Source organism: Rhinoraja longicauda, chromosome 19 (assembly GCF_053455715.1).
Source record: "Rhinoraja longicauda isolate Sanriku21f chromosome 19, sRhiLon1.1, whole genome shotgun sequence".
In the NCBI taxonomy this organism is placed as follows: Eukaryota; Metazoa; Chordata; class Chondrichthyes; order Rajiformes; family Arhynchobatidae; genus Rhinoraja; species Rhinoraja longicauda.
Genome location: NC_135971.1, coordinates 4,178,808 through 4,202,316, shown reverse-complemented (window position 1 = coordinate 4,202,316; position 23,509 = coordinate 4,178,808). Strand labels below are relative to the sequence as shown.

General features: G+C 45.4%; 2 protein-coding genes across 2 annotated transcripts in view; one reads left to right on the top strand and one right to left on the bottom strand.

The window, feature by feature from the left end:
- The window catches only part of LOC144603045 (zinc-binding protein A33-like), a 75,445-nt gene extending 70,902 nt beyond the window's left edge, over positions 1-4,543 (bottom strand). The window contains exons 1-3 of the mRNA XM_078416176.1: positions 4,133-4,543; positions 3,946-4,041; positions 873-1,106 (exon numbers count right to left, since the gene is read on the bottom strand). Of these exons, the coding sequence (XP_078272302.1) occupies positions 873-1,106; positions 3,946-4,041; positions 4,133-4,543 (741 nt within the window). The remainder of the gene's footprint in view (positions 1-872; positions 1,107-3,945; positions 4,042-4,132) is intronic.
- LOC144603023 (zinc-binding protein A33-like) overlaps positions 1-23,509 on the top strand; it is a 157,409-nt gene that overhangs the window by 24,739 nt on the left and 109,161 nt on the right. The gene's annotated exons all lie outside the window — the stretch shown is intronic.

Sequence of the window (23,509 nt, the reverse complement as noted above, 5' to 3'; positions counted from 1 at the left end):
CTCTGTTCTAATTTTGGGAGATGGGAGAACAAAAATTAAAACTGAAATGTAACGCGGTCTTCAACAAATACCAAAAGGAATGCAGTTATGAGAACATGGACCTCACTTGCATTGGAGGGACTGAAGCCAACAGCAGAGATAATTTAAGGGCGATCGGGATAAACACTTGAGCACTCCTGGAATTCGGGATATTGTTACCGGGTGTGGTGAGTAGATGGGAGGGATGTTGAGTGGAGCTAAATCTTGACTGGATAGGATGGGCCGAATGGCCTGTCTATGATGTAGAGTGGCATGTCATTCTATGGTGAACAAAGGTGGGTAAAACAAACAGAGCAAATTCCCCCAAGGTGACCGCCCACTGCTGATGGGAACCGGATGTAGATGATCAATCTGCTGTGTGCGCCATGTTAAAGATTTCAGTGTTACTCCCCACAATGTGGTCATGGCTGATCTAGCCCAGGACTGAACTCCTCCACTTTGTCCCATTTCCTTTGATTTCAGTTCCCCGAATTTTCAAAAAATGTATCTTCCTCTGCTATAAATACGTCTAACAGGTTAAACCTCTCAGAGTCTCTGGGTTGGAGAATCCCAGAGATTTACTGCCCTCTGCCATTCGTGGCCCTTGGGATCAGATTACGATCATAGTTCTGAACTCCATAGAATAGAAACACCTCTCTACATTCTGGCCAGGCAGGCCTGAGATCTCATAGATTATGCGAGAGGCCAATTAGTTTGGGAACAACAACAACTGGATTAGATGAAACATTTACCCCATTCTGAATTACTGGTAAATACAGCATTCATTTCAGAAATGTCACCCACCATTTTGTGACTGCACTTTCACTTCGCCAGACCGTAGTGTAACCCCTCACCTTCAGAAACACCACACTGTCCTTTTGATCCATCTGTTGCTGCAACTTAAAGAGTTCCTCCTGAATGGAATTTAAATTCTCCTCAATTTCTTGAAGATTTTTCTCCATCACATTTAGAATCTTTTTCTCTTCCTCCCGGATATCTGCCAGTACGCACTGCTCATTCTCAGTGAGAATCTGGTGCCGTTCAGCAAACTGGGATCTGATCTTAGACTGAAGGTTGTGTGATTGTTCCTGTGAAATGAAAGGTGAAGATCAATATTTCCTCAATATCTCAAAGTGTGGAGTTGTGCATTTTTGGCGTAGGAATAAAGCATAGGTTATTTTCTAGATGGGGTGAGAATCCAGAAAACGGAGGTGCAAAGGGACTTGGGAGTGCTGGTGTTGGATTCCCAAAACGTTAATCTGAAAGTCGAATCGATAGTAAGGAAAGCAAACTCAGTGCCAGCATTTATTTCAAGAGGGCTTGTATACAAAAACAGGGATGAAATGTTGAGGCTCCATAAGGTGCTGGTAAGGCCGCATTTGTAATATTGTGAGGAATTTTGGGAACCTTATCTGTGGAAAGATGTGCTGGCTCTGGAGAGGGTCCAGAAGAGGTTTACAAGAATGAGCCCAGGAATGAGTGGGTTAACCTATGATGAGCATTTGTCAGCACTGGGCCAGTACTCACTGAAGTTTCGGAGAATGAGGGGGACCTAATTGAAACATACAGAATAGTGAAAGAATTGGATAGAATGGGTGTGGAGAGGATGTTTCCACTAGTGGGAGAATCCAGGATTCAAAGTCATAGCCTCAGAATTAAAGGACGCTCTTTTGGGAAGATGAAGAGAAATTTCTTTGGGCAGAGGGTGGTGAATCTGTGGAATAGTTTGCCACACAAGGCTATGTATATATTTAAGGCAAAGATAGATAGATTCTTGATTAGTACTGGTGTCAGAGATTATGGGGAGAAGGCAGGAGAATGGGGTTAGGAGGGAGAAATAGGTCAGCCATGATTGAATGGCGGCGTGAATGTGGTGGGCTCATTCTACTCCTTTTTCTTATGACTTTAATTCCCTGCTGCCTATTCCTTTTCATGTACGCATTAATTCTCATTCATCCGCCCACCACCGACATTCGCAGGGATAATTTACAGTCGCCGATTGACCATTGAACCAGCGTGTATTGGGGACCAAAGATACTAGAGAAGCAAGATAGACCACTCGACTCTAAAAACTGTAGTAGGTCATGGGTAAATTTCAGCGCCATTTTAGTAAGCAGATTCTGTGTGCCAGACTGGGCTGGGTTCACAACTCTCTGCGATTTCTTCGTATATAAAATGTTTGCAAACAATTTTTTTTCAACTTCTTGGATAAGTTGATAGTTGACATTTATAGCGATATCTTGACAAGATGCTGCTTCGTGATCTTTAAACTTTGGATGTTACTGATTGAATATTTGCACGAGAGATCCACTCTGTCTGTATCTGGCCAATTGATCATATTTAATGAACTGTTCTTCTTTGCTTTCTCTTTAATTTTAATTTCACCTCCACGAGCTATATCTCTTTTTGTTTTAATTTTAAAAGTCATGGAAGCAGAGATTAGGCATTTGCAAACAACAGAACTCTACTGTATCCACAATATATTCGAAAAGACATTGAATTTTATACTTAGAGCCAAGAAAATTTGAATTGGTGAATTGATCAGTTAAAAACCCCTGACAGCCACGAAAATGACCAATGCTGCCTGACATGATACAGAAGCTTGAATCCAATTCAAATAGACACAGTGTAGGAGTAAGTGACCGGGTCACAGCATCTCTGGAGAAAAAGGATGGGTGATGCTTCAAGTTGGGACCCTTCTTCAGACAAGGGGGGGGGGGAGGTGAAGTGCTGGAAAAATCATGACCTGATAATTTCATTGGTTAGCTGATATGCGAAACAGTGCAACCCTGTATATCTCGCACACAAAATGACGTTAATCTTACCATGAATGACAGAAATAACAATTGTTATCCTTGTTTATGAAGTGCATTTTTGAATGATGTAAAATCGGGTGGATGTAGTTTAATGTGGATAAGTGTGAGGTTATCCACTTTGGTGGTAAGAATAGGAAGGCAGAGTATTATCTGAATGGTGTCAAGTTAGGAAAAGGGGACGTACAACGAGATCTGGGTGTCCTATTGCATCAGTCACTGAAAGGAAGCATGCAGGTACAGCAGGCAGAGAAGAAAGCCAATGGAATGTTGGCCTTCATAACAAGAGGAGTTGAGTATATGAGCAAAGAGGTCCTTCTGCAGTTGTACAGGCCCCTAGTGAGACCGCACCTGGAGTACTGTGTGCAGTTTTGGTCTCCAAATTTGAGGAAGGATATTCTTGCTATTGAGGGCGTGCAGCGTAGATTTACTAAGTTAATCCCCGGAATGGCGGGACTGTCATATGTTGAAAGACTGGATCGACTAGGTTTGTATACACTGGAATTTAGACGGACGAGAGAAGATCTTATGGAAATGCATAAGATTATTAAGGGGTTGGACATGTTAGAGGCAGGAAGCATGTTCCCAATGTTGGGGAGACCAGAACAAGGGGCCAAGGTTTAAGAATAAGGGGTAGGCCATTTAGAACGGAAATGAGGAAATAGTTTTTCAGTTCGAGAGTTGTAAATCTGTGGAATTCTCTGGCTCAGAAGGCAGTGGAGGCCAATTCTCTGAATGCATTCAAGACAGAGCTAGATAGAGTCTAAAGGATAGCGGTGTCAGAGGGTATGGGGAGAAGGCAGGAACGGGGTACTGCTTGAGAATGATCAGCCATGATCACATTGAATGGCGATGCTGGCTCGAAGGGCCGAATGGCCTCCTCCTGTGTCTATTGTCTATTGTCTAGCATGTTTGTTGAGGACGTGGAAGGAATCCGACGCAGTTACAGGGAGAAGGCGTGAACCACACGGGCAGCGCCCGAGGTCAGGATCGAACCCGCTCACCAGAACTAGGAGACAGCAGCACTGCTTGTGTCACTGCGCTGCCCTGTTATTACTCGCGTCACAGGGATCAAACCTGCACAAGATCAGGAAATCGAAACTTAAAGCCTCACCTGAACTCCAGAAATCTTCTCTTTCTGTTGCTGCTCCATTTGCTGGATCCCTGATTTATCTTTTGTGAGAGACTGGATGGAAGATTTCACCTGATCCTGGAATTGTGTTTGGGAATCAGAAAATTAAATGGTTGAACAGTAAAAATGGAATTAAATAATGATGCGATTAATATCGGTTTGCTTTTACCTTGTGGTTTTCAACAGCTTCTTTAACCGGCATGAAGCTGTGAGACTCGTGTTCCCGCTCAGCTGCACAAACCACACAGATCAGCTTCTTATCAGTTTCACAAAACAGCTTCAGTTCTTCCTGATGTTCCTCGCAGTGAAGTTTACTTTCCTTCTCTGTCCGATTCAGGCTCAGTTTTCGAGCTTTCTCAGCCAGTCTCGCCAAGGTCCGACTAACCCTTAGGGTGCGGTCTGCAAACTCCTCTCTACATTCCGGGCAGGAGTTTCTCTCCTCCCTGTCCCATCTGTGTGTGATACAGGGGCGGCAGAAGTAGTGGCCACACTCTAGTGCCACCGGATCGGTGAAGAAATCCATGCAAATGGGACAAACTACCTCCTCGGTCCAACTCTCGACCGGGTCTTTCGCAGCCATTGTAACTCCGCCACTTCCTGGTTCAGTGTTTTCCACTGCGCGCGCTGCCGTCTCCGGCAATTACCTTATTTGGCTGCAAGTGTTCAGTGTGAAGGTGTCCTGGCCACTTCCAACTAATCACTCGAGGGAGGGGTCAGTTCAACATTAAACCGGCCTGAATATAGACGAAAGCGGAGAGATTGCCCTGGGATTGTGTAAGGCGGGACAGAAAGGGACAAGGACCAGCGCTAAGGAGGTGTAACTGAGGAGGCGTTGCACCTGTTGGGCAGTGGAACCCGCCGCCCGCATCTCCGTTCACAGCCCGGGATCAGGATGGAAGTAATATTATTAAAACATATTTTAATCCACATCAGTTCACTCGTCTCTCGCGCTCCAGTCTTCAGGTCCATCTATATGTGGAGAAACCGTGTATCATTTCATATTAAGGATGGCCAGTGTGGACTACTGTGTTCAGTTTTGTTCACTCTGCTGTTTGAAGAATGTGGATACATTGGAAAGGATGTAGAGATACTTATGAGAACGTTGCCAGGGTCTGAGGGCCTCACTGTAGGGAGAGATTGGGCAGATTAGGACCTTATTCCTTGGAGCGCAGGAGGATGAGGGGTGATCTTATAAAGGTGTGTGAGATCGTGACGGGAATAATCCCTGTTTTGGACATGGTTATTAACTGAAGGGCCGCAATCCCACAGGAACTGGTGAACTGCTGAGAGCGGCGCGGTCACTCTGCAAACCAGCGGGACAGTCCGGCTTCCGTCTTTCTTTCTCTCTTTCTTACTTTCGTTCCTTCCCTAAACTCAAATTAACACATTTACCATGCGGGAGATCGTGCACATACAAGCCGGCCTATGTGGCAACCAGATTGGAGCCAAGGTAATTATTGTATCTGAGACTTCTATTGTTGTAATTTTTTATAATCCCCGGCGGTTTGCATATTAGGCTACTAAATTACATATTAGGCAACTAAATTTAAGGCAGCTCTACGTCTCCAAGAAGCCCTTCTTGCTTAAGTCCATACTCCGCCACCTCCAGTTTAAATTCCATTTGGAATATTTTGGAGGACCAAGAAACAAGAACTCGAGGCATCAACTAGAGGTTGGAGTGCGGTGGCGAGGCACCGATTTAATTTAGGCGAACGAGGAATCCAGTGGCACAATCCAGGGACACAATGTAAATTATTTTTCCGCACCTTAAATACAGTTAATCGCCTCGAATACTTGAAAAAAATAAACTGTCTGAAAAGCGATGAGCGCAACACTCTTATTTTGTTAAAGATCCAACTCGGTTGAAGATCAAATGTCCTTGGAAATGGCCGAGCGTTCGACTCAGAGGGCAATTAGTGATGTGCAATAAATGCTGTTCGTGCCGCGACATCTACGTCCTGAGAAATTGATCACCGACTTACATTAATTCCTTAATAAGAAGGTTAAGTTTTGTTTATTAAGAACAGCCTTGTATTAACTCACGAAGCTGATGAAAAGCAATGCAAATAATAGCACAATGTATTACTCAAGTTATTCAACCAGGTAGATCTTGCGGACTCTCCTTTTCACTTCTCTCGTCATACCGGATTGTGTTTCAGTCACCGCCACCGTCCTTTTATTCCAATAGACATGATACATATTCTAGAATAGATCTATTTTTGATTTCAGCTCAATTAAGGGGTAGAATAATACAAATAGATTATAAGGCTAGATTGTTATCGGATCATTCACCATTATTAATGAAAATTACGATGCCAGATAAAGAACAGTCAGTATATAGATGGAGACTTAACTCTTTACTATTGAAAAGGCAAGACTTTTGTGATTTTATTCGAGGACAAATTGGATTATTTTTGGAAACAAATTTAAATTCAGTTAATGATAAATTTATTGTATGGGATGCAATGAAGGCTTATTTGAGAGGCCAAATTATAAGCTACTCATCTAAGATAAAGAAAAACGATAGGAAGGAATCTGAAAGATTAGAAAAAGAAATCACCGTACTAGAAAAAGACTAACATAAAGCTTCTTCAGATACAAAAAAAAATACAACTTGCAAATAAAAAATTTCAATACAATACTTTACATACTTACAGAACAGAAAAACTAATATTACGAACTAACCAAAGGTATTATGAATTAGGAGAAATGCGCACAAGGTATTGGCATGGCAACTGAAAGAAGAACAAATATTAAGAACAATAAATTCAATTAGAACAGATCAAAACATTATTACTTATAAACCTAGAGAAATCAGAGGTATTTAAGCAATTCTACACTAATCTGTATCATTCTGAATCTGAAAAGGATGAATTTAAGATAAATAATTTTTTATCCAAGATACAATTACTAACAATCTCTAATGAGGAGCAGATGGGACTAAATGCCTCCTTTACTTTGAGAGAAGTGGAGGAAGTATTAGATTCTTTACCAAGTAATAAATCACCAGGGGAAGATGGTTTCCCGCCTGAGTCCTATAAAAAATTTAAAGATTTGTTGTTACCAGTATTTATGGAAGTGATACATCAAGCGGAAAAAACTTCTACATTACCAGAATCCTCAATGGCAATTATAACCGTAATTCCCAAAAAAGGGAAAGACCCTTTAAAAGCATCTTCTTATAGACCAATATCATTGTTGAATGCAGATTATAAAATAGTTGCTAAGCTTTTGGCAAGGAGATTGGCAGAATTTTTCCCTAAGCTGGTTAAAGAGGACCAAACTGGATTTGTCAAAAAAAGGAGATTATCTGATAATGTAGCAAGATTTATAAGTATTTTACATTTAGCACAGAAAAAAGGAATTAAGTGTAGCAGTTGCTTTAGATGCTGAAAAGGCGTTTGACAGGTTAGAATGGGATTTTTTATTTAAAGTATTAGAAAAGTATGGATTGGGAAATGGTTTCATTAACTGGGTAAAAGCCCTTTATAAACAACCTAAAGCCAAAGTGGTGACAAATGGCCAATCTTCTCAATCATTTAATTTGGAAAGATCTAGTAGACAGGGATGTCCCTTGTCACCAGCTTTATTTGTATTGGTTATTGAACCTCTGGCAGAACTAATAAGATCAGATTTAGACATTGAAAGATTTAAAGTTAATCAGGAAAATCACAAAATTACTTTATTTGCAGATGATGTTTTAATTTGTCTTACTAGACCATTGGAATCCTTAAGAAAATTATATTTCAGACTGGAAGAATACGGGAAAGTATCAGGATACAAAATTAATAAAGTTAAAACTGAAACAATGCCTCTTTTTGAAGGCAATTATGATCAATGTAAAAGAGAAAGTTAGTTTAAATGGCAAAAAGAAGGCATTAAGTACCTAGGGGTTCAAGTAGATAATAAGTTAAATAATCTGTATAAACTAAATTATAAACCACTAATTAAAAAAATAGATGAGGACTTGAAGAAATGGATGAATCTTCCAATTACATTGCTAGGGAAAGTGAACTGTATTAAGATGAATATTTTTCAGAGGAAACAGTATTTATTTCAAACATTGCCTATACCTTTACCAAATAATTTTTGGAAAGGTAAAATGCCAATATTGTCTATGGAAAAATTAACATGGAAATTTGAATTAGGTGGATTGCAATTATTAAATTTTAAAAATTACTATCTGGCAGCACAAATGAGTTTTATTTCATCCTTTTATCAAGAGGGTGGAAAAACAGCATGGGTTAAAATTGAAATGGATAAAATAAAAGAACTATGCCCAGAAGAATGTATCTATAAATGGGAAGCGAAGGAAAAAGAGTCACCTTTGCTAAAACAGTTAATTAATATATTGTGGAAAACAGTTAAAGCTAATGATAAAAGGTTTTTTTTAACAGCTAAAACTCCATTAGTAAAAAATAGATTACTGCCGTTTGCTTGGAATAATCAAATATTACAAGTCTGGGAACAGAAGGGTATTAAACATATAGGAGATTGCTATGAAGGAAATAATGTTTTGACATTTTCTCAATTGAGAAATAAATATCAAATCCCAGGGAATAGTATTTTCTTCTATTATCAACTACAATATTTTTTAAGGGAAAAGTTAGGTAATTCAATGTTTCTATTTCAAATTAAAGGAATTGAATCCTTGATTCATATTATTATATTTATTTATTTTCATATTTCAGATACAGCGCGGAAACAGGCCTTTTCGGCCCACCGAGTCCGCGCCGCCCAGCGATCCCCGCACATTAACACTATCCTACACAGACTAGGGACAATTTTTACATTTCCCCAGTCAATTAACCTACATACCTGTACGTCTTTGGAGTGTGGGAGGAAACCGAAGATCTCGGAGAAAACCCACGCAGGTCACGGGGAGAATGTACAAACTCCTTACAGACGGCGCCCGTAATCAGGATCGAACCCGAGTCTCCGGCGCTGCATTCGCTGTAAGACAGCAACTAAAAACTGTATATCTTCAATGTATAAATTATTACAAAAATCTAGTCCAAAGATAGGAATTCAAAAATCAAGACAAAGATGGGAAACAGATCTGAATATTAGCATTGATGAACCAAGTTGGGAAAGATTGTGTTTAGACAGTATGACAAATACTATTAATGTGAGATATAGTTTAGTACAATATAATTTTTTACATCAATTATATTTAACTCCGAAAAAATTAAACAATTTAAAACCAAACTTATCTGAAATTTGTTTTAGATGCAACCAAGATGTGTGTACTTTTTTACACTCCACATGGGCATGTCCGAAGGTAACTCCTTTTTGGAAAGACCTAAAAAAAAATTGGAACAATTGATGAATAAGACCATACCATTGGATTCAAGGTTGTTTTTATTGGGAGATACTAAAGGAATATTACCAAGGTTAATTTTAGATAAATATCAGGAAAAAATTCTCAAAATAGCAATAGCAATTGCAAAATAATGTGCAGCGGTCACTTGGAAAGATCACAATGAAATAAGAATTGAAAGATGCTATGCAGAAATGCGTAGTTGTATCCCATTATAAAATGCTACTTATAATCTGAGAAATAGATATGATTTATTTTTGAAAGTTTGAAACCCATTAATTTTAAAACTAGGACTCCATTTAGAACGGAGATGAGGAAGAACTTTTTCAGTCAGAGAGTGGTGAAGGTGTGGAATTCTCTGCCTCAGAAGGCAGTGGAGGCCGGTTCGTTGGATGCTTTCAAGAGAGAGCTGGATAGAGCTCTTAAGGATAGCGGAGTGAGGGGGTATGGGGAGAAGATAGGAACGGGGTACTGATTGATGGTGATCAGCCATGATCGCATTGAATGGCGGTGCTGGCTCGAAGGGCTGAATGGCCTACTCCTGCACCTATTGTCTATTGTCTATTGACTAAGAATTGGAAATATTTAAATTCAGGATTGTTTTGATACCCTTAATAAGAATTTAATAAGAAATTAGCCGGAAGTGTTTCCTTCTTGACTCCAGGTTGGTTGGTTTGTTTGTTTGTTTGTTTGTTTGTTTGTTTGTTTGTTTGTTTGTTATTTGTTTGTTTGTTTGTTTCCTTCCTTCCTTCCTTCCTTCCTTCCTTTCCTTCCTTCCTTCCTTCCTTCCTTCTTCCTTCCTTCCTTCCTTCCTTCCTTCCTTCCCTTCCTTCCTTCCTTCCTTCCTTCCTTCCTTCCTTCCTTCCTTCCTTCCTTCCTTCCTTCCTTCCTTCCTTCCTTCCTTCCTTCCTTCCTTCCTTCCTTCCTTCCTTCCTTCCTTCCTTCCTTCCTTCCTTCCTTCCCTCCCTCCCTCCCTCCCTCCTTCCTCCCTCCCTTCCCTCCCTCCCTCCCTCCCCTCCCTCCCTCCCTCCCTCCCTCCCTCCCTCCCTCCCTCCCTCCCTCCCTCCCTCCCTCCCTCCCTCCCTCCTTCCTTCCCTCCCTCCTTCCCTCCCTCCTTCCTTCCCTCCTTCCTTCCTTCCCTTCCTCCTTCCCTCCTTCCCTCCCTCCTTTCCCCCCTCCCCCTCCCTCCCTCTCTCTTTCTCTCTCTCTCTCTCCTTTCTTTCCCTCCCTCCCTCCCTCCCTCCCTCCCCTCCCTCCCTCCCTCCCTCCCTCCCTCCCTCCTCCCTCCCTCCCTCCCTCCCTCCCTCCCTCCCTCCCTCCCTCCCTCCCTCCCTCCCTCCCTCCCTCCCTCCCTCCCTCCCTCCCTCCCTCCCTCCCTCCCTCCCTCCCTCCTTCCTTCCCTCCCTCCCTCCCTCCTTCCCTCCCTCCTTCCTTCCTTCCCTCCCTCCTTCCCTCCCTCCCTTTCCCCCCTCCCCCTCCCTCCCTCTCTCTTTCTCTCTCTCCCTCCTTTCTTGCATTCATTTGTTCTATACCTCTCTATATCGCCGTCTATATCCCCCGTTCCCCTCTCTCCTGACTCTCAATCTGAAGAATGGTCTCGACCCGAAATGTTACCTGTCTATTTTCTCCAGAGATGCTGCCTGGCCCGCTGAGTTACTCCAACGTTTTGTTTCTATCCAGTGCCTGAGGCCGAGCGGCCTCTCCCCGGTCCCGGGGCCGCGCTGCCCGAGTCTCCCCCCGACCCCCGGGGACTCTCTGATTCTCTGCTTCTCCCCCCAGTCTCCGTCACCCTGGATGTGGAAACAGCGCATGCGCAGCTCGAGGTGTCTGAGGATCGGAAGAGGGTGAGACTGACCCGGACCTGGAGGAGTCTCCCTGACACCGGGAAGAGGTTTACAGACTGGGGGTGTGTGCTGGGATCGGAGGGATTCACATCGGGGAGACATTACTGGGAGGTGGAGGTGGCGGGGAGTCGGGGCTGGAGTCTGGGAGTCGCCGCAGAGTCTGTGGAGAGGAAGGGAGAGCTCACACTGACCCCGGAGACTGGAGTCTGGAGGATCAAGCGGGTGGGTGACGAGTTTGATGCATTCACCTCCCTTCCATCCCGTCTCCCCGCCCGTCCCATCCCCGGGAGGGTGGGAGTCTATCTCAGTTACGAGTCCGGGACAGTTTCATTTTACGACGCGGACACCAAGTCCCATCTCCACACCTCCACTGGGAATAAATTCACGGAGAAACTTTATCCTTTCTTCGGGCCTTGGATAAAGACCAGTGGGTGAGATCTGCTCCGGTTCCGCTCCGGGTGTGTAAAAGGGTCGGGTCCCGGGACCGGCGTCAGGAGCGGGGCTCAGGGGCTGTGGGGCAGAAACCCGGTGGACAACAGGTCGGCGCTGAACGGCTCCCATTTAATCCCCAAACTGCAACATGACCTCCCAACTTCCATCCTCAATACTCTGACTGATGAAGGCCAATGTGCCAAAAGCCTTTTTGACCGCCTTATCTACCTGCGACTCGACCTTCAAGGAACCATGCCCCTGAACTCCTAGATCCCTCTGTTCTACAACACTCCCCAGAGGACTACCGTTCACTGTGTGGGTCCTGCCCTTTTTCGGCGTCACAAAATGCATCACCTCATGTACAACATCGCGGGCTCCAGTCTGCGACCCGCTGGCGCGCACATCACCCACTGTGGCTCCGCTCACGTCTGTAACTCTTCACCTTTAACTTGACGTTGAATAAAGTCTTTGAAAAATAACCCGTGTTTGAGTTTTCTCCGCGTCTGCTCGTCACGGTAACAGAGATCTCTTCAAACAGCAGACACAAGGATCCGTGGATACTGGTTTTACAAAAGGGAAAAAACACACAGAGTGCTGGAGTAACTCAGCGGGTCAGGCAGCATCTGTGGAGAACATGGATAGGTGACGTTTCACAGAGTGCTGGAGTAACTCAGCGGGTCAGGCAGCATCTGTGGAGAACATGGGTAGGTGATGTTTTACAGAGTGCTGGAGTAACTCAGCGGTCAGGCAGCATCTATGGAGAACATAGTTATCCATGTTCTCCGGAGTTGGTGCCTGAGCCGCTGAGTTACTCCAACAGTTTATGTCCTTGTGTCTTTTTATGTTTCGTTTATAGTACAGGGTATTTGGTTGTAGAGACACAGCACAGAAACAGGCCCTTCGGCCCACCGTGTCCGTGCCGACCAGCGATCACCCTGTACAATAATTCTATCCTACGCACTAGGAACAATTTGCAATTTTACCGAAACAAATTAACCTACAAACCTGCAGGTTGGAAACCGGAGCACCCGGAGAAAACCCATTCGGTCACAGGTACATACTCCGTACTGACAGCATCCGTAGTCAGGATTGAACCTGGGTCTTTGGCGCTGTGAGGCAGCAACACTACCCGCTGCGCCGCTGTGCCAATCCTTGTTTAGGTTTGGAGATACAGCATGGAAACAGGCCCTTCGGCCCATCGTGTCCACGCCGACCATCGATCACCCGTTCACCTCACTCGTTCTATGATATCCCACACCCTCATCCTCTCCTAATAGAGGGGACATTTACAGAGGGCCGATTATTCCTCACGTCTCTGGGGTGTGTGTGTGGTGTGTGGGGGGGGGGGGGGGGGGGGGGGGGGGGGGGGGGGGGGGGGGGGGGGGGCGGAGCACCCTGTGAAACCCCACGCGGCCACGGGGAGAACGTACAAGCTATGTACAGACAGCACCCGAGGTCGGGATGGGACCCGGGTCTCTGGCGCTTTGAGGCAGCAGCTCTACCCGCTGCGCCGCCCCCGGTGTGGGGCAGTTGACCGCGACCGGGGGTCCCGGGTACAGGGCAGGGGGTTGGGGGGGAGGGGAGCTGCGGACGGGGTTACTTGTGGAAGCGGGTAAGGGCTGAGGGAGGGAGGGAGGGGGTGGGAGCCGCCATCTTCTGCTGCTTCTGCGCCTTCACCTTCTGCTCCACGCTCCTCCGCACCCGGTCCTGTGGGCAGAGCGGCCGTTAGACGGCAACCACCAGACCCCCGGGGGAGGGAACACGGTGACCGCCCTCCCCTCACCCCGTCCCCAACATACCCCACTCACTCCACCCCACTCACCCCCTCTCACCCTCACATCCTACCTCCCCTTTCCCTCCTCGCCCTCTCACCCTCCACTCCCCCTTCCGACTCCCCCTGCTTCCCCTCACTCATCCTCCCTTCCCCTCACCCTCTCTTTCCCCTCACCCACTCCTTACCATTCACACCCTCCCCCTTTGCCCCACCCAACTCCCTCTCCCCATCTCCCTCTTCATCCCCTCTCTCATCTCCCCCATTCGTAACCCCTACTCACCCACTCCCTTCGCTCACCCTCCACCCCCCCCCCATCTCTCTGTCTCTCTCCCTCTTCCTCCTCATCCCCTCTCCCTCTCTCCTCCTTCACCTTCACCCCTCCCTCTTTGCCCCACCCCAGGAGGAGGAGAGAGAAATGGAGGGATGAGGGAGAGGAGGAGAGAGAAATGGAGGGGTGAGGGAGAGGAGGAGAGAGAAATTGAGGGGTGAGGAGGAGAGGAAGAGGCGAGGGAGAGGAGGGGTGAGGGGAAGGAGAGGATGAGAGAGAGGTGGGGGAGGAAGTGGGAGAGGAGGAGGAGAGGTGAAGGAGAGGAAGAGGGGGGAGAGGAGGGGTGCAGGGAGAGGGAGAGAATGAGAGGGAGTGGAGGAGAGGGAGTAGAGGAGAAGAGGAGAGGGCGAGGAGGAGGATGAGGGAGAGGAACAGTGGGGTGAGAAGGAGGAGCAGCAAGAGGAGGAGGGGTGATTCGGTGGTGTCCTCTTTGTTCAGGAAACGGGGCTTCAACTCCACTCCACGTTGTTGTCCAGCCTCACTTACCCCCTCTGGCAGCTTGTTCCAGACACCCCACGACCTTCGGTGTAAAAATGTTTTCATCAGGTTCCGATTAAATCTTGCACCTCTCACCACAAACCTGTATCCTCTAGTTCTCGATTCCACTGCTCCGGGTAACAGACTGTGCATTCACCCTGTCTATTCACCTCTTGATCTTATGCACTTCAGCCTCCCTGCGCTCCAATTAATAAATCCTTCCCTGCCCAACCTCTCCCTTTCGCTCTGACCCTCAAATCCTGGCACCATCTTCGTGAATCCACTCTGCAGTTGTTTCCAACAATTTATCCTGCCTTACACTGTCCCAAGCGCTACTCTGCGCTTCCGTCTATATTCAGGACAGTTTAATGTGTAACTGACCCAACCCTGTGTTGGAGAGCGGGGAACCCTCCATAGTTTCCGCGGGTGGATTTGTCCCCTTCCTTTAAAATGGGCGTAACGATGGTGACCCTCGGGTGCTCTGGCCGACGCTCCTCTTCCAGAGGAAGGCAGACATTGATGGTGAAACTCACCAGCGCCTTCAGTGCACCTGCACGACCTTTGGCCGTCTGAGGAGAAGACTGTTTGAAGATCAGGACACAATTCGCAAGTCCTCAATCATTTTGTCACACACTTCTGTCTTCTCATCTCTGGCCTTTGTCCAACCGTCTGCCCATCAACGGCAAAACGCGCCTCTCGCAGTGTAATCAGCGTTTTGCCTGTTCAGGGAACAGTATGTGTGATGATGCCATTAAAATGCAGAATATATCTCATCTATCAATTCACAGATTTTAGTTATTTTTCTTTTTAAATGTTTCTGCAGGTTTCTGCTACTAAAATGCCGACATGACCTACTACGGTTTCAAGGGCCGAGTGGTCTATCTTTCTCCTCTAGTATCTTTGATCAGCAGCTGCGCGAAAGGGAATGCGTTTTGACCAGGAAGAGGCGGAGTTAAAATGGCTTCGAAAGACCAGGTCGAGAGTTTAACCGAGGAGGCCAGTTTGTCCCATCTGCTTGGATTCTTCACCGATCCGGTTACACTGGAGGTGCGGGCACAACTTCTGCGCTCCTGTATCACACAGAGTTGGGACAGGGAGGAGAGAAACTCCTGCCCGGAATGTAGAGAGGTGTTTACAGACCGCAACCTCAGGGTGAGTCGGGCCTTGGCGAGACTGGCTGAGAAAGCTCGAACACTGAGCCTGAATCGGGAAATAATTCCAGAGAAGGAAATTAAACTTCACTGCGAGAAACATCAGGAAGAAGTGAAGCTGTTTTTGTGAAACTGACAAGAAGCTGATCTGCCTGATTTGTCGAGATGCGCGGGAACACAGAGATCACCGCTTCATGCCGGTAGATGAAGCTGTTGAAGTCTTTAAGGTAAAAGCAAACGATTTAATCACATCATTTTAATTCCATTTTACTGTTCAACAGTTTAATTTTCTGATTCCCAAACACAATTCCAGGATCAGGTGAAAGCTTCCATCAAATCTCTCACGAAAAAAGAAATCAGGGATCCAGCAAATGGAGCAGCAACAGAAAGAGAAGATTTCTGGAGTTCTGGTGAGGCTTTTAAGTTTCGATTTCCTGATCTTGTGCAGGTTGGATCCCTGTGATGCGTGTAATAACAGGGCAGCGCAGTGACACAAGTAGTGCTGCTGTCTCCTAGTTCTGGTAAGCGGGTTCGATCCTCACCTCGGGCGCTGCCCGTGTGGTTCACGCCTTCTCCCTGTGACCGCGGCGGATTCTGTCGTGGTTACCGCTGTTCAAAAATGAAGCAGATGACACGGAGAATTCTTCAAGAAGTTAAAAGCCTTTATTTGCAAACAACGGCTGGAACAATCAGGATGTCAACCATCTGACTGCCCACTTAGTACACCGGGCAGCCTATTTTTATAGGATTATTCTAAACCTTATCTTCTTTACATTACCTCATACCCACACTCCTTTCTTCAGTCCTTCATTTCTTTGTAGTACCCGTTTGTCCCGCCACCATTAAATCCCATTTAGTAATATATCCTTATCTCAATGCTCACATCCCTTCATACTTCGCCTCCCTTATTTCCTGCTAGTCCATCCCTCACGTCCATCCATCACCCCAAGGCCTATGTCTCATTGATGAATGTCTGCATCTCTTCACATTCTGCCACCCTTATCGTCTAGGCTAAAGCAAAGGTACAGGCTAAAGAAAAGGAGTGTTATTTTACCGACACGTGTCAAGGGTAAGGAATGTCTAGAGCGCCTTAATTAGTTACAGAGAGGCGCCTAATGCCTAAGTAGTTACAAACCTTAAACAACAATGTATAAAATAATACCGTAACAATGTCTAATGTATAAAATAATATCATGTATAAAATAATATCGTATTATCTCCAATATTCCCCACCTTTGAGACCTACACGGTCTCACAGAAAAAGAAAACCAAAAAACGCACATGTTGTTAACTCAAATCATAAATCCACTCTCAACCATTAGCCCCCCAATTTAGGATTGTATAAAGAATGTGCAGTTTGTCAGTGTTCTTCTTCCAACATGCTAACATCCTGGGTCACTCGGCCAAAAACCTGCCCCCATATGTCTAGGGTAGGAAAAAAAGACCCAGCTTCCCTTACAACGACGTTCTTAGTAATCCTCCAGAGTAAATTGCTCAACAGTATAGTATTCTATCGGAGGGATCTGTTTCTCTTGGAGTGTGAAATTTGCCCGTATCCTGGAGCAACGGCAGCTGATTCGCAGTAGCTTTCACTCTTCTCCTGTATTTTCGTTCTCTTGCCCGTTTACCTCGAGGTCATTCACAGGTTGTGCCTGTGGGACAGTCCTTGTAGAATGATTGAGATGGTACCATGTAGACCGGCCCTCTACCTGAACAGCAGTCGGTGAGGCCTTAGCTACTGTGAACGGTCCTTCCCTTCTTGGCTCATTCCACCTTCGTCGAAAGGCTCGCACATAGGCCTGATCTCCGGGTTTAATAGGTCCTTCTCCCTGGTCCGCCTCTGGCTCCTTTTGCTTTTCCTGTGTGTAAATAGACTTGTGTATCATAGTTAATTGTTTCATGTATTGTTTAAGTTCTACCCCTAATTGTTCCAAACTTGGTCCCTTGTAAGGACCTCTCCATTTGGGCATCGGCATGGGTCTGCAGTGAGCATCTCATAGTGGTGTTAAATGAGTTATTCGATTAGTTTGCATGTGACTGCTCATTAATGCCAATGCAGGGCATCAATCCAATTTAACTTTGTAGTTGCGCAAATCTTGTTCAATTTAGCCTTCAATGTTCCATTAACTCTTTCTACCATGCCCTGAGATTGAGGGTGGTATACACACCCAAATCTTTGTTTCACTCTCAGGGTTTGCAGTACCAACTTAACTGTTTTTTGAATAAAAGCCGCTCCATTGTCGGAACTGATTTCGGTTGGTATACCGAATCGTGGGATGACCTCATTTGTCAGAAACTTGACTACAGTTCCTGCACCTAAATCCTTAGATGGTACTGCCTCCACCCATCTGCTAAATCTATCAATTACTACCAGCATATACCTTTTCCTCTTACTTTTTTCAGCATGTCCACATAGTCAATAACCAGGTGCCTAAATGGTCCTTCGGGCACAGGTATATGTCCTATAGGTGTTGTTATTCCCTTTCTAACATTGTTTTGAGCACATATCTCACATTGTGACAAAATGTAATCCACTGAAGCCTGTAGATAGGGTGACCAAAACCCATCTCTCTTCATCTTCCTTAACACTTCTCCCCTTGCACAGTGGTCTAGCCCATGCGCTTCTGAGATGAGAATGGTTAGCAGAGGTGTAGGTGCTACCAGCAAACCTACTTCCGTAGTCCACAGGCCCTCTACATTCTGTTTGGCTCCCCTCTGTCTCCCACATTGTTTGTCCAGCTAAAGTAGCCCTACCTTGCATTGCAATTATATCCTCCTGTGTGGGGTTGCAGGTTCAAATTTACCTGCGGGGCAATAATGGCTGATTGGCATCCAGACACTTTTCTGCTGCTTCGTCTGCGGCAGGATTGCCCTTTGTGATCATGTCGTTTCCCTTTTTATGTGCCTGGCATTTAACGATAGCTAGTGCCTTAGGTTTAGTCAGTGCCCTTATTAGGTCTGAATTTGCTGAAAATGCTGTATGGGGTCCCATTGCTTTTCTTGAAGCTTCGCTGCTTCCATACTGCCCCAAACAGGTGGCATACCCCATGTGCATATGCTGAATCTGTGTAAATGTCAGCTTTCTCACCCTCCATCATTTCACACGCTGTTGTTAAGGCCTTAATCTCTGCTAACTGGGCTGAACAAGGTTGTGGGCAAGCTTCTAATCTGATTGTTTGAAACCTGATTGGTCCAGCTGCACTACTGCAAATCCTGCATGATTGCCATCATAATCCTTATAGCATGAACCATCCACAAAACAAAACTTTCTTGTCCTCATCATTCAATGGTTCTGATTGTAAGTTCGTCCTTAATTTAGAAAAAAACATCGTTTCCCCAACGCAATCATGGGGCTCCCCCTCATAGTCAAGCGGAACATAATCAGCTATGTTACTTGTAATGTCTGGGAATGTCAAGAGCATTTGAAATGCTATTATTCTGGCCGGTGTTAATACAAACTTCCCCTTCTCCAACAGCTCTACTACTTTATGGTGTGTATATATAGTTACAGGATAGCCCATGGTTATAGATGAGGCTTTGTTGTACGCATAGTGCAATGCAGCCAGTCCCTGATAGCAGGGTGGGTAACCCTGCGCCACCTCATCCAATTTTGTACTGTAGTATGCTACAGGCTGCTTAGCTTTACCTACTATGCCTGTTTCCTGCATTCAGTACTGCTGCAGCGTAGCCCTCCTGCCTGTTGGAACCATACAAGTGAAACATTCTCTCATAATTTGGAAGGGCTGGGGCTGGGGCTGACTGTACTCTCGCTTAATGGTGTTAAAAGCTGTCTCCGCCTCCTCATTCTATTTAAAACATTTCTCAAATTTGTGTGTCCTGCTTCCTTCAGTATTTTTCTCAATGGCATCACAATTTCAGCATATTCTCCAATCCAGTCTGAGCTATATCCAGACATTCCCAAAAATGTCATCATTTGCTTTACTGTCCGAGGCTTGGGAGCTTTAATTATTGCCTCAATTTGATCTGGTGGCTATAGCCTTTACTCCTTGGAGATCAATCGTCCTAAATATTCCACCTGTTGCTTACAAAACTGCAACTTCTTCCTGGACACTTTATGGCCTCCGTATGCCAGCCTTTCTAAAGAGTCAGGGTGTCTTGCTCACATTGCTCCTCACTTTCAGAGCAGACCAACAAATCATCCACATATTGTATTAACGTACTATGTAGGGATATACCTTCCAAATCTGCCTTCAGTACCTGATTGAAAACATGAGGCGAGTGTTTAAATCCCTGTGGCATCCTAGTATAAGTATATTGAATGCCCCTGTAAGTAAACGCAAACAAAACTGGCATCTTTCCGCTAACGGCACGCTAAAGAATGTTGAGCAGAGATCAATCACTGAAAAGTACGCTGCCTCCGGTGGGAATGTTAGTCAGCAGTGTGTGTGGGTTTGGAACCACTGCTGGCCAATCTCTCACTACCTCATTGACTGCTCGTAGATCATGTACTAATCTCCACCTTGTCTTGTCTGCTTTATAAAACTGGTAATAGCGGGGTGTTACAGGGACTTTTTGTTCTAACCAGTACTCCCGCTTCCAACAGACCCTGTATAGTTATTGCTATGCCTTCCTCTGCTTCTGGCTTTAAGGGGTATTGTGGTTTCCTTGGCTAAATTGCCCCCTGCTTTAGTTCTATTTCTACCGGGTTTGCGGATTTCACTTTTCCAACATCTGTATCATGTTGTGACCATAAGCCATGTGGCAGCCTGTTGAACATGTTTTCTTTTGTCTGACCTTCTCCTTCTGTAATAAAAAGAGATGGTGCTGGGGGCTAATTTCAACCTCTTTTCTTGTTCCCATCATATCTATGCTCACCTCTATCTTGACATAATTATCGTCCTCAGATTTCCATACCTTCGGTGTAATTTTTTTCCAGTTAACAATAGTGTTTACTTGTTTCATCATGAGGCCCCAAGTCCCTGGACCTGATGTCCCTTATTTACTAGTAATGTCACATGAGGTGCAGCTCCTGACACCCTATACCACTTGTCAAAAAAGACATTTAATTTGCAAGGCTGCCCCTTATTTTCCAATTGTTATGGCTTCTGCCCTTAGGTGCTGCTGGCCACATGCTCCCAGGCACCACAACCTCTCTTGCTCTATGTCCAGGGTCTCGTCAAAACCGTACCGTACAATGTAGCTCAGTCTTGGGTGGGGTTGCTTCAGGTAATAGGATCATTACTCCCTCTTTCCATCTGTTCCCACGTATTCCAAATTTGATCTTCTATATTTCCTACCCAAAATACATTAGCTTTCCTAGCTTCCCCCATAAACAGCTGGGTATTCAATTTCTCCACGTTCAGACCATCTTTGGTACATTCTAACTTTAATTCTAGTTTCAACAAGCATCCCTACCTCGCAGATTAATTGGGGTTCCTTTGGACACCAATACTGGCAATACTATTTCTCTATTACTCATTTTTAAACTTACAGGGGTTGTGCATCGTGTTAACTGTGTTTTTCCCGAGAACCCTACAGTTTTAACAAATTTTCCTGACATGGAAGGTGGGAGGCTTACTGCGGCTCCACACAAGTATATGTAGCTCCAGTATCTATCATCATAGGTGTTAACCGCCCTCCCAAAATTACCTGAACCATGGGTTCTTCTTCTGCCTGTCGCGTTATCATTGGGTAAAGTCCCTTCCCATCCGGGTCATCTGGGCACCCTTAATATCTAACATAGGGGTTCACGAGTCCAGGCGGGCCTCCTGCCGAGCCCGCTAGGGCTTGCCCTGGGTTAAAACCCTGCTCATCCCCTGTGGGTCCCTGTTGGTACGGGCCGGGCCACGGTCGGTGTGGGCAGTTCCTCCTCAGGTGCCCTACCTGATTACATCCCCAACATATTCTATCAACTACCTGTCTGCCTACTGGCCTTCCTCTTCCCCTTCCTGTGCTCCCCCTTGAGGGCCCCAATCCTGTCGGGGCTGATTCCTGATCTGATTTGCCCCTGATAGGACATTTGAGGAGAAGCTCCCCCAAAGACATTTATTATTGGCATGGGATTATCCAGCCCCCGTCTGGCTCTGCCATAGGACTCACTGTGCATCGGTGTATCGTTCACTTCTGCTGTTTCAGCCAGGTCTGCTGTTACTGCCAGCATTTTTCTTTCCTTTTCACGCTCTTTCTTTTTTAGTTCTTCTAGTTGCATTTGCATCAACTTTCTCTGCACCTCTTCTTGTTGGGTTCACCATTTTTTGTCTCTCCTTACGACATTTGTTGTCTGCATGAACCAGGTGGTCCCTGAACTGGGAGTGGGATATGGTTGACAATTCCACCACTTCCTCCAGTCTGGACTTCACTTGAGGAGACATGGCGTCCACTATAGCAGTCCGAAACAAAGCGGTCATCAACTCTTTACCGTCTATTTTTTGTTCTGTTTCGTGTCTCCACTTATTCAGTTGATCCTCCAGATAAGCCGCTGGGTTCTCCGTGTCCCCCAGCGGGTCTCCTTTCAATATCTTTAGGTCCACCTTGAGCGGGTAACAGTCTCTGAGGGCCTGCCATACCCTCTGCCTGACTTGATCAAATGGCGTGCCATCAATCATCGGGTTATTTGCGTTTTTTATCCCAGCCATTTCAAACAGCTCTGCTAATTTTGTGGTTCCCATTACCTTTACCAGTAGTGCCTCAAATCTCCCATAGCCAATAACCGTCCCATAGTTTCCTCCTCAAATGCCCTAATCCATTTTCCTGCACCGTTATATATGTTGGCAAGGTGTTTTTCAGCACTTCTAGGTCTTCGGTCGCCCAAGGGATATACTGGGTTTGGTCCTGCCTTTATCAAAAGTAACAGCATCATTCCACCCCTCAGCTCCTGTCTCTCGTTCACCATCCCCTGTTGTGGTTCTACCTGTATGCTTTCCCACCTCATTCCTTCCTGGGCGTACACCTGGCTTTCCTTTCTTTCTCTTTCTATAGTTTTTTCCAACTCCCTCATCTCCATCTCTAAGTGGCTTCATGGATCCCTCTATTTCCCTTCTACGCTCCCTTGTTTTTTCCCCATCACTTTCTAATTCTGCTTCACTCTCACAGTTTTGCCCTCTCTCTGATGCCTGTTGATTACTCGCCTGTGTTTCTGCGTTGTTGTCTCCCTCATACTCCTCATTTGCTGCCTGGCGGATCTCACAAATCTTTCTGTCCCTGAGGTCCCTGAGGTCCTGCAGTCTTCTGATGTCTGCTTCTAGTTCCCGTGCTTCTTGCTTCATTCTTTCCTTTTCTCGCTGCCCCCATCTTTGTCTATACTCCTTTATGTCTTGCCCATTCCTCCAAACTTCGACTTCTCCTCTATCTCCACTATCCCTTTCATCAAAGGGCACTGCTTTATTCCTTCCAGGCTGGAATAGGGAGGGGGATACCCAGGGTCCCTTAGGCTGGGGTACAGAGTTGATTTTTTCTCCTGAAGCTCCTGACTTTCATGCTGTTTTTCGGGTTTTTCACCTGTGTTTGGGGGTATTCTTTTCCTGGTATGCTTTCCTCAGCCTTTCTCCTTCTATTCTAAACAATTTAAGCACGTCTAGTTCTTTTTCCTTTTTCGTTACTCGGATTTCTGATTTATCCTTAGGTTTATAGTTCTTGATTAACACTTCCATTCCATCACACATGTTTATATCAAACGTGCCTTCCTTGGGCCATTTCGTGACTAATTTTCCCCTTCTTTTATCCCATTTTTCAGTGTTTTTTAATATCCTCTTTGGATACGGGGAATTTCTTACTTAGTATTTCAACTGCAGTTATTTTATTCATTGTACTTGTCTTATTTTAGTGCACTTGGTCAGTCAGTTTAAATGCAGTCCTTGTTCTCACTCCGTTCCCGTCGCTATAGTCACTATGCTACCTACTACGCTATTTCTATTTTCTACAGTTCTACTATATTCCTTTAATATTTTGCAATTTTATTATTTTTATGTTATCCAATTATTCCAATTCTTGATCTGCCCGTACAAACCCCTCCTCACTTAGGGCGGTATCCACAGACCCTCTGATCCTGCCCGTACAGACCCCTAGCTAACCAGAGTAAACCCCCGGTTAACTAGAGCGGTATCCACAGACCCTCTGATCCTGCCCATACAGACCCCTAGCTGACCAGAGTAATCCCCGGTTAACTAGAGCGGTATCCACAGGACGCTTTATCCTGCCCGTACAGACCCCTAGCTGACCAGAGTGACCACCGGTTAACTAGAGCGGTATCCACAGGACGCC